General features: G+C 40.5%; 1 protein-coding gene across 2 annotated transcripts in view; it reads right to left on the bottom strand.

Moving 5' to 3' along the window:
- The window catches only part of LOC137430320 (polypeptide N-acetylgalactosaminyltransferase 12), a 170,070-nt gene that overhangs the window by 85,540 nt on the left and 72,351 nt on the right, over positions 1-12,179 (bottom strand). For both annotated transcript variants that reach the window (XM_068121104.2, XM_068121105.2), the window contains exons 7-10: positions 10,833-11,009; positions 5,166-5,297; positions 2,871-2,984; positions 1,172-1,327 (exon numbers count right to left, since the gene is read on the bottom strand). In XM_068121104.2, coding sequence (XP_067977205.2) covers positions 1,172-1,327; positions 2,871-2,984; positions 5,166-5,297; positions 10,833-11,009 — 579 coding nt within the window. The remainder of the gene's footprint in view (positions 1-1,171; positions 1,328-2,870; positions 2,985-5,165; positions 5,298-10,832; positions 11,010-12,179) is intronic.

The raw sequence follows: 12,179 nt of genomic DNA, 5'->3' as shown, positions 1-12,179 counted from the left end.
GCATCCTCTCTCAATTGTGGCAGATAATCACCAGATGTAGCCATCTTTGTTGTTTCATAACATTGCTTTGTAAAATGTTCCGATCACTAAAGTGAACATTTTGTAGGCCTAATCCACACTCAAGTATTTCATATAAACCACATCCAATTTCTTGCAAACTTAGGGTCTTTCAACCATTGGTGTTGCATTAACCATCTCACTTTGTATTACTACAACCACCAAGGACGCATCAACCCAGTATATTTGTAGAAAATCGAAATGTTTTCGCCGTTTCAGTTACATCGTACCACAATGTAACCCGTAAATAATATTTTAAAAAGGCAGTCAACTTCTGAATGTGGCGTCACGGCTAAATGTGAAGAAGAATAAGATTTCAAATTTTAATCGCAAAATTACCGACTTTATAAATCGCAAATCGAAAAAAGACACGAAGGATAGATTAGTGTCAAGATGGTGTGAGCGTTTGAATTCCCCTTTGAGCTCTGTCAGGAGATGTGAAAAATGATAACAAATGTCCAGTCAGAGTCAATATGAATCTGTGAGGAAGGCAGAAAGCATGAGCATTGTAAAATTCCATTTATCAAAGCAAATCAATCCTTAACAGAGTTATACAACGCCATTTGTAAAACCATAAATCTTCAAGGTAAGGCATGGTGATTGCAAATAGGTACGCAGCGTACAACACTTACCGCAGCAAAAAAATGGCACAAACATATTAGTTATTTCGTTAGGTTCTAATTGTGAGTGAAGTCAGGCCAGCTGTGCAGGGAGCCAATGGGTGGAAGAGACAGCTCGGCTAATTAGATATGCTGGTCTTTGCCCGTGCAATGTGTCACGTGATAACTGTTAACCAATGACATGAACTTGCCTGGAAAAGTGGCCGTTAAAGGCTCAGGTGGTGGATCAAAATACCCCTAGGACAATCGCCTGGTCGGACTTGGTCTGTGTGCAAAATTTGGTCGTTCTCGGCCCAGCGGTCTTTCCAAAGAAACGCGACAAATATACAGACATACGATGAATTTTATTTATTAGATTGGTCATCCTTTCTTCCTCCGCATCTTCAACAGGTTAAATTCCTTACTTCCTTTCTTTAGCAACCTGCCCCCCACCCCTCAAACACACCATCCCACCACACCTTTACCCCATACTAATGGCGTTGATAAAAACGCACCTCTCGGAACTGAAATTCCTGGTTTTCTGGCACAGGGTCCCCATCGTTGACGCAAAGCTGGACAGTCAGACGATTTGAGCCGCTTTCAACAGACGCACAGCCCTCGGGCATACGGGAGTTGTATCGTATCTCTTGCATCTTGGTGTATTCAAAAAACTGGAAATTGTTTGACAACGGAAAAAAAGGAACACATGAAGCAAACCATCGATCCAGTACCATTGCACATGCACAATGCAAACACGTGTATTTTATCATTTTGGTCGATTCTCCATAGCCGGTGCAAGATGCACAAGAGAGAAGACTGTGGCATGGATAGAAGGTTCCCTGGAAGCATACACACATGCCGCTCGCTTCATATTTGCATTCCTTTGTTCTTTATGGCTGTCAGGTGTGCTGGACGCAAGTCAAGGCTTATATCCAGCATGTTCATGTCACCATGTGTCTTCCATTTACATAAATCCTGTTAACAAGCAGTGATGATCCCAGTGCATTGCCTCGCCCACCCCCAAATCCCACTACCATGTATTTCTGTAATTACTCAATTCTCAATTCCCTCCTTCCTCCTTCCTCTTTCCTCCCTCCTCCTTCCTCAACAACACCTCTTATTACCAGCTGCATGCAGCCAATAATGCCAATGTTTGCTTGCAATGACTGTTGGTTTCGCTTGTCCCTTTCATGTACCGATATCTACTCAACCATGTCATTGGCCTCTTCTCTACACCACCTGTGCAGCTCTAATTTGTTTGAATTTTCAATTGAGAAAGCACTTTAACAGCGTTTTTTGTTGTTGTAGGTTGTTCCATCATTGTGATCTGATTCAAACAAAAGAGTATTCTGCATTTTATCCACATTTACTACCTCATTACACTTCAAGAAATGACCTCAGGTAATGATACCTTTGCTCACCAGGTCGTGACACTCATGGTATCCAATTAATTGTACCTGGTATTGGCCCCTGCTCAGAGTTATGAGTGAAGGCACATCAGTTGAACTTGCGAGCAGAACAGCCGCTCATTCGTCAACGGCTACAAGTGCAGCGGAGATAACGGGGACGTAGCGTTGTTGCACGTGGATACTCAATCTAAGCATTCAATCCAATAGTAAATCTTTTTCTTCCCACAAGAGCAATCCATATTCTCACCAACTGTAGCTCCATACGTTCTGTTGGGTTACGCTTTAACAGATTCAGAGAATCCCCCAGCAGACATTTGCCATTCACACAACTGTGAAATTGAGAATTCTCTGTTGTATCTAAAGTCAGAGTATATGCAGAGTCTTCAAGTGACCTATGTCCAGTGGTGATGGCAGATCTGAAAGACTGGACCATTACAGACAATTCGTTGGTTTCTTGTGCACTAGTGGTCCTCAGGTGATTCACCGATGTGTAAATGACTCGGTGAATTCTCGGACAAGAATGAGTGAATCATGATATTGTCAATTACAATTCAATTAGTGGTAAAGTACATTCTACCATAAACCAACATCATTACGAATCTTGGGCAAATTGGATTTTGCACAGGTGGATAATACTGAAAAATACTGATATTTTATGGCTGAGGTGAATCTCTGAAAAAGCTCTAGCAATGCAAAAGAAAAAGAAAATGGTGCTAGCTATGAATTAATGAGACAGGTGTTTACCAGTTGATGAAAGCACAACAGTGAGAGGGATAACATAGCGTACATCGGGATCTACAAATACCTGGTTGGAACCTTGGCCATGGCAGGTGTACAGAATTATCCCACTTCCCTCAACTTTGAACTCATTTGGTGGGTTGTAGTCAAAGCACATGTTCTCTAAGCCTCGGTTGATGATCTGTACCAGCACGGCAGGGAATAGGGGGTGAGTGGGGGGTGGGAGTAGGGGGTGAGTGGGGGTGGGAGGAGGGAACAGGTGGTTCAAGTCAAAAGTGTAAAGTAAACATTTTAATTGCAGTGAAAATTTATTGAAATTCTCAATGTCTACAGTACTGGAACTTTCGAAGATCTCGAGAGCAATTAAAATTCATACATTTATAAACAACTAGGGCATGCCCGTACTATATATATATCTAAAAGTATATCCCCCCCCCTCTATTTACATGAAATGGTTTGGTCCAAAGCGAACGGCTTGCGAGTACGGTGACAATCCCCCCCCTCTATTTACATGAAATGGTTTGGTCCAAAGCGAACGGCTTGCGAGTACGGTGACAATCCCCCCCCCCCCCCCTCTATTTACATGAAATGGTTTGGTCCAAAGCGAACGGCTTGCGAGTACGGTGACAATCCCCCCCCTCTATTTACATGAAATGGTTTGGTCCAAAGCTAACGGCTTGCGGAGTTTGGTAAAGAAATCGCCATCGCGTGCACAAATGCGCAGGAAAGCGAATGAATCGCAAATTAGTTTTAATTAGTTTTAAAATACCCGCTATAAGTACCCGTACATGTAGTAGTGCATATAAGTACCCGTACGTGGGTGCCCGTTCCTTGCCAAAAAAAAAAAAAAACGCTACCCGTACGCTCTACCCCGCCCGTACGCCCGTAAACAAAAAAAACAACGCTCTTCGCTTCCGCCCTTCGCTCTGACTGAATTGGGAGAAATAATGCGCATAAGAAATCGAGAAATTATTATTTTCTCCGGAAGAAATCGAATTACGAACCGTAATGGCGCACGCGCTGGGCTGGGCTCGCTCTCACATCGGCCACGCCTACGCAACAAAGCGTTCTGTGATTGGCTGCCGGAAGTGAAGTCTTCACTATCCGGAAGGTCGCAAATCGCAGTTACGATGAATCGCAAATTAGTTTTAATTAGTTTTAAAACATAGTTTAACGGCAACAATCAACATAGTTTGCCGACGGGAAATAAATGAATACGCTCTCAAATGTGCCATCCGAGGCAGAGTCTGTTCGCCACGTTCGGCACACGTGATAGCTCGCTGCTCTCTGATTGGTTGAATCGTTTTTTGGACATAGCTCGGTAACTACTTCTGCGATTAATTTAAAACCTTGAAAAGGCACATCCTCGGGTCCCCAGCAATATACCTGGCAAGTTTCAAGTATATCGGACCGGTAGTTGTCGAGAAACAGCGGTCACAGACAAACATACATACAAACATACAAACATACAAACATACAAACATACAAACATACACACAGAGATTGCTGGAATTATAGATAGATAAATAGCCCCGAGTGGGCTGACGGTCATCTCTTGAAGTTGTAGTTCAGACCTACACTGATTTTGGGGGAGCTCCCCTGATCCTGTGTGATTCCCCTTCCCTCCTCCCCCCTCAATATGAAATAGAAGGATCTAATACTGAGCGATCCTGCGGACCATTAAGTAGAAGGGCTTTATCGGGTTTCAGAGCAATCGGTTGGCAAATAAGGGATAAGTGGGGATCCAAAAGTTTCAGAGGGTAACCCCCACCCCCTCCCCTCCTCCCTGGGAGCCCCCAAGATCCGAATTTGAAAAATAGGAAATCGAAAAACCTAAGACCAAGCGATCCTGCGGACCATCAAGAAGAAGAGCTATATCGGGTTTCAGAGCAATCAGTTTGTAAATAAGGGACGGACAGGGATCCAAAGTTTGGAGGTAAACCCACCCCACCTCCACCCGGATGCCCCCATGATCCCAAATTGAAAAATCGAAGGTTGAGTGATTGTGTGGGCTACTGTATTGCATTCATATGTCGTGTTTCAGAACAATCAGCCAGGTGACAAGGGATGAGTAGCAAAAATAGCAAAAAGTTAACGGAAGGACGGACAGACAGACATCCGGACATCCTGACCCATTTTATAAGTTCATATCTTTGAGAATCGAGATGAGATGACCGAACAATGAGAAGTAAATAACAAATGGAAGCAAACGCAGGCCACGTTTGCCACCACTCAACATTCTACCACTTGCGTCAGGAAACGAACAATCATTTATTACCCGATTAATAAATGTACTTTAGCGATCAAGCGGTGAATAAAAATTCTACTCTATTGGAAAACAAATGGATAGTGAAGACCCTACCATTCCAAAGTATCCAGGCTGATCTTCGGGGATGTGGATCTCTGGGAATATGTTATTGAGGTACCAGCTGAATGGTTTGCATCTCAGCTGTTCGCGTATCATCCTTCGCTCAGAAATATCACCGTAGGGCTCCTGTGACAAAACTATCGTCATTTTCAACGGGGGCTTTTGCAAACCTGTGCCAAATCCCAGCTCAAAAGTGTTTCAGTTCGAAAGTGACAATCGATCTTGCTTGAGAGGAACATCATCGAGCAGAAAAATCATCAGGTGAAGTAAATATTAAAAAAAATTAACCAACAAGTACAGATACATTCAAAGTTCATCACCCCCAAGACAAATAAATAAATATCCTCCAGGACGGCATTGCCGGGGCATCTGCGGCACCCAGCGATACCGCCGTGCAGCACATAGAGATCGTATTGGGAGGGAGAGGTGTACAATAATTCATCGATTACGTAATTATTAATAATCGTAAAATAATTTCTTAATCAATTGGCTAATAGCAAACCTCAACCACCAGTGTTTCATCTGAGGCTATAACTTTTTTTTAAATAATTAAATAAGTCATTAATAATAATAATTAAATAATTAACTGATTAATTGACAAATCAATGAATAATTATTCAATTAATAAATCAAAAATATCCTTTATAGCCACATCACTTGGTTACTGTCGTGTCCAAATATTAGCTTCCGAGCTCAAAAGGTAACTTAGATATTGCCCAGATGAGAAAGAAAATACATGTGATTAATAATGAAAATAACTAAATAATAATGGTAAAATAATTAAATTATTAATCAATTGGCCAATATAATATCTAAACCACCATCGTTTCATTCAAATCTGTAATTGAAAAAAAAATTAATCAAGTAGTTAATTGAATAATTCAATAAATTAATCAATTAATTGTTTAATCAATAAATCGAAAATACCCTTTACAGCCAAATGACTTACTTGGGCATTGTCCTGTCCAAATGTCAGCTTCCCAGCCCAAACGGTGCCCGAGATAATGTGCAGAAGAGAAAGGAAATGTATAAGTACTTCATTCATCGCTAATAATTAAATAACTCATCAATTAATTGATTAATCAAAAAACAAAAAATACCGTTTTTGACAAAGTACTTGGTGACTACTGTGCCAAAATTCCAGCTACCCTAGCTCAAAGGATGGTTGAGATATCGCCCGGACAACCAAGAAAGAAAACAACCGGAGTGAAAACTGAGTACTCCCTTTCAGTGCGCGTCATCGCCGGGCCCCCTTCGGTGCCCTGCGATGATGTCATGAAGCGCCTGGAGATGGAATAGGAAAGGAGCGGTGTACAATTAGGAATTTAAGATACTAAAAATGAAATGTCGTTATATGAAATGAAAAATAAATAAAGCATTAAATGGTGACAGAAATAAACACCTGAAATGCTGCTCTTTAGTCATCAATTGGATTTCTCCAGAGGAATTCTTTCCCTTTACTCCAACAGGAATTTCCTCAGCAAAAATTAAATATCTAACTGCAAACGATTTTATATTCTGCTTAAAATAATCATCATGTTTTGCCTTCCATGTTTGCCTTTGAGGTTGGATATCATGACGAGCTAGCATTCCCGATTCCCAGCTGCCCTCTCTATTGTCCGCATAATTCTCGATTCCAACCTAATCTCTGATGTTCGTTCGCACTAGTCTTTGACATGCCTTGTCTTTTATTCCATTCTATTCTGACTTTGTATATTGACCTTTGCCTTCGAAGATGCTCAAGGAAGTCTCTTTACCCAAGCCCCACGTGACCGTTTGCAAAAGATTCTGCCTCCCTCCATGCAATGCGGTGCTTATCAAATACATGGCACTTTTAATCTTGTCTGCAACATTTGTCTTCAAAATGTATCTCAAGTCCTGCAATGTATCTGGTATGCATTTCATGCCGGTCATGTATCGACCGAAGGAAACTTCACGGTTGTAGAAACCACTCAAGTCAGCTCAAAACTTCAAGGGAGAAGAATGCTCAGATGGCCTTTACCATGTGTTCCACTTGGTGGGAGGCACATCAACACAGAACAAACCAACATGTGTTGTGCGTGCAACTCGGGGCTTTGGCACTCCATCGCCTGTTCCTTGATCTTTGATATTGAAGAAAATTTGTTTTCCATTTGCAGTTGGGCTAGTGTTGGGCTAGCCTGGTGTTGGGCTAGCGGCTAGGGTGCCGGCTTAGGATCCTAGGATCCTGGGTTCGAATCCCAGTCGATCGCTGAATTAACGCCAGGGGGGTTGACTCAGCCTGTCATCCTTCCGAGGTCGGCTAATTGAGTACCAGTTCACTGGTAATTCCTTGTTTGTCGTTAAAGGCGGCAAAAAGGGTTGGCGTCGGGAAGGGCATCCGGCCGTAAAACATTGCTTCAACAAGGGGACCAAAAAACAACAACAACCACGGTTCCCGAAAAAGGCCAACCCCCGCTTAGCGGGGAAAAATGGCCTCTAAAGGTGGTTATTTTATTTTTATTTTTTTTGCAGGAGTTGTTTAGCTCAAATGGTAAATATCAACTTTTTTATTTATTTATCCTAACCATGCTAGTTTGTGTGTGTTCCAATGAAACTCGAATCCTGAAGGCTAAATTGCAGATCTGTAAAGATGTAACAAAGCTCATCCTTCCTCCCTTCTATTAACTCCTTCTTGAAGAAGAAGAAACCGCACTTACTCGTTTCTTTAGTTCCACGTTGACATGCATATGGACAGCAAAATGCAACACCAACCGTCACCTTTGGAGAAAATGCATTTCATCCTCGTGTTTAGCTTTAGACGACATCCAGCAGCCACCTTAGGCTGCATTCTCAGGTGACCCAACTCTGATTAACTCACCATTGTTTGGGACCGAGTGTCGTTAACACATGCCAGTCGGTCACCTTCTAAGTAACTTAAACCACCCTGATAAAGCAAAAGTACAAACTTACTGACATCTCAACTCCCAAACTCTGGAATCAGAGCATGATTCCAGGTTAAGTCAGCATTGGTTTTCCTCTTTTCAGAAGCTGCTAGCAAGAGATCCTTGTTAGTTTATTTTCTTATGCTTATTAATATATATATATATATATATAAATCAGCAAGCCGGCATTTGGTGATCAGCTTTGAGAAAAGGTTCTGGCAAGAAAATAAATATACCCCATAAAAAATGAAACAAGTACACATACATTCAAAGTACACCGCCCCCATGCCAAATAATTAAATATGCTGCAGCACGGCATTGCCGGGGCGCCTCTGGCGCCCGGCAATACCGCAGTGCAGCTCATTGAGGCTGCATTGGGAGGGAGAGGTGTACACTAATTGATTGATTAATTGTATAATTAAAATCAATAAAAGATTATCACAAAATATTTTCATAAACAATTGGCTAATCGCATAACTAAACCACTAGTGCTTCATCCGAAGATGTATCTTTTAGAAATTTAATTAAATAAGTCATTTATAAAAAATTAAATAATTAATTGATTACTCAATAAATAATTAATCGATTAATCAATAAATAATTAATAGATGAAATGATTAATCAATAAATCAAAAATATCCTTGATAGCCACATCACTTGGTCACTCATGTCCAAATATTAGCTTCCCAGCTCAAAAGGTGCCTGAGATATTGGCCAAATGAGAAAGAAAATAAATAAATGATTAATAATGAAAATAAATAAATAATAATCATTAAAAAAATTAAATTATTAATCAATTTGGTCAGAGAACACATAAACTACCACTATTTCATCAGAATCTGTAACTTTTAAAAAAAAAAATTTTTTGTCATTAATCAAATAATTAAATGATTAATCGATTAATTGATTAATTAATAAATCAAAAATATCCTTTGCAGCCAAATCACCTGGTCATTGGCATGTCCAAATATCAGCTTCCTAACTCAAAAGGTGCCTGAGTTAATGGTCAGAAGAGAAAGGAAATTTGATTAATTAAATAAGTACTTAATTAATCGCTAATAATTAAATAACTCCTCAATTTATTAATTAATCAAAAAAAAAAAATACCGTTTTTGACAAAGGACTTGCTCACTACTGTGCCGAAATTTCAGCTTCCCAGCTCAAAGGATGGCTGAGATATCGCCCGGACAACCAAGAAAGAAAACAAACAAGTACAGATACATTCAAAGTACACCGCCCCATGCCAAATAATTAAATATGCTGCAGCGCGGCATTGCCGGGGCGCCTCCGGCGCCCGGAAATACCGCAGTGCAGCTCATTGAGGCTGCATTGGGAGGGAGAGGTGTACACTAATTGATTGATTAATTGTATAATTAAAATCAATAAAAGATATCACAAAATATTTTCATAATCAATTGGCTAATCGCATAACTAAACCACTAGTGCTTCATCCGAAGATGTATCTTTTAGAAATTTAATTAAATAAGTCATTTATAAAAAATTAAATAATTAATTGATTACTCAATAAATAATTAATCGATTAATCAATAAATAATTAATAGATGAAATGATTAATCAATAAATCAAAAATATCCTTGATAGCCACATCACTTGGTCACTCATGTCCAAATATTAGCTTCCCAGCTCAAAAGGTGCCTGAGATATTGGCCAAATGAGAAAGAAAATAAATAAATGATTAATAATGAAAATAAATAAATAATAATAATAAAAAAATTAAATTATTAATCAATTTGGTCAGAGAACACATAAACTACCACTATTTCATCAGAATCTGTAACTTTAAAAAAAAAATTAATTTTTGTCATTAATCGAATAATTAAATAATTAATCGATTAATTGATTAATTAATAAATCAAAAATATCCTTTGCAGCCAAATCACCTGGTCATTGGCATGTCCAAATATCAGCTTCCTAACTCAAAAGGTGCCTGAGTTAATGGTCAGAAGAGAAAGGAAATTTGATTAATTAAATAAGTACTTAATTAATCGCTAATAATTAAATAACTCCTCAATTTATTGATTAATCAAAAAAAAAAATACCGTTTTTGACAAAGGACTTGCTCACTATTGTGCCGAAATTTCAGCTTCCTAGCTCAAAGGATGGCTGAGATATCGCCCGGACAAACAAACAAACAAGAAAACAAGAAACCAGAGTGAAAACTGAGTAATCTCTTTCAGCGTGCGTCACTGCCGAGCCCCCTTTGGTGCCCGGCAATGACGATTTGCAATGCCTGGAGATGGCATAGGAAAGGAGCGGTGTACAACAAGCAGGTTAAAAAAGAGAAGATAAAACAAAATAAAAACTTTCAATAATGTCGAGAAAATTAAAGGAGGAAAAAAATTATAAACAAAAATAAACCAACAGAGGTCCAACACAGTGGTTGGACTTTGTAGATAGTTAGGGCAGGAATTTGGAATTTGTTCACGGTGCCAGCAATGACAGCTTACTCTTCACTGGAAGATACCGTGGCATTAACATCCACGAGCAATCGACACGATCACACCCGTCTCCTGATCAATGTCCCATGTGATGGACAGCACATTCATTGGTGCAACACGCTGACAGCGAAGCCCCAGTCTCACAGTTTATACACGGATTGAAAATTTAACTCAGGGTGTGATAGCTCAAAGGCTAGTTTGTGCACTACCTCCATAACACCCACTCGGACTCCCAGACGAATTCTAAGACAATCAAATGAAGCGAAGTACTAAGAGTACAAATCACCAAATGTACGTACTCTACGAGCATGAGGGTTCCGGTGATAGTAAATCTCCTTGTATTCATCCATCCAGACCTCTGCAGCACGCACTGTGTTGGCAAGTGCTTTGCTACGAGAGTATGGCGCCTTTCGTGGGAAGACATGTCCAACATGCGAGCATGGATGTATCTCAAGAGTTCCTCCACATTGCCAGATCTGTCACATAACAAGCAAGGTTGGCAGGTTACATTATGGTACAAGGAGAAAAGGTAAATACATAAGAGTACTCTTTTAAATGATCTATAACCTCAGTGGGTATGGGGAGCGCAGCTTTTTATGCCACCGCCGAAGAAGTCGACTGAGGCATTATGTTTTCAGGTTTTCTGTCCGTCCGTCCTTCCATGATAAGTTTTCATTACCGCGATAACTTGAGATCGGCTGAAGGGATCTTAATCAAACTTGGTGCAGGTATGTACACGAAGGTAAAAATGAACAGATTCGATTTTGGGGCCATGAGGTCAAAGGCCAAAGGTCATGTCAGGTAAAAAAAATCCTGTTACCTTGATCACTTGTGAATCGGTGATGGGATTCTGACCAAATTTGGGACAATTATGTAGAATTATGTAAAGATTAACTGATTAGATTTTGAGGTCACTAGGTCAAAGGTCAGAGGTCATGTTAAAAATGAAAAAATGTGATAACTTGAGAACAAAAAATGTGATAACTTTGATACGGTCTGGCACCCTGCTCTGCTCACCAAACTCTCCTCCTATGGTATCCATGGAAATTTCCATGCATGGCTTGCGGACTTCCTCTCTAGTCGTCGTCAACATGCGGCCCTGAATGGGTTTCTCTCATCTCCCCTTCCTGTTCAGGCTGGAGTTCTTCGAGGCAGTGTTCTGGGCCCTGTGCTTTTTCTGGTCTTCATCAATGATCTGTCTGACTCTATTGAAAATCCTCTCTATCTAATTGCTGATGAGTCCACTCTCTGCCGCTCCATTCCTAATCCCTCAGATCGGCAGCCTGCAGCCTCCTCACTCTCTGCAGACCTGGACAAAATTACAGACTGGTAAAACAAGTGGAACATGTCTTTCAATCCTGACAAATTTCACTCTTACGAATCCAAGAAGTTCTGTCACTCAAGCTTTTGGGTCTCACCATCTGCCATGATCTTTCCTGGAAAAACCACATTTCCAATCTGGCCTCCAAAGCCAGTCGCTGACTGGGCATCCTCCATCGTGCAAAGTCCTTCCAAGGCACACCTGAGCTCCTCACCACATTCAAGGCTTTCATCCGCAGCTCAATGCAATACTGTTCCCCTCCTATGGGCTAATACTCCTGCCTCACACCTAGCTCGTCTTCAGGCTGTTGAAACCAAAGCTTTCA

The sequence above is a fragment of the Myxine glutinosa genome, chromosome 6, assembly GCF_964187855.1.
Source record: "Myxine glutinosa chromosome 6, kmMyxGlut1.1, whole genome shotgun sequence".
Classification (NCBI taxonomy): domain Eukaryota; kingdom Metazoa; phylum Chordata; class Myxini; order Myxiniformes; family Myxinidae; genus Myxine; species Myxine glutinosa.
Note: the sequence above shows the minus strand (reverse complement) of the source record. Positions and strands in the feature narration are given on the sequence as shown.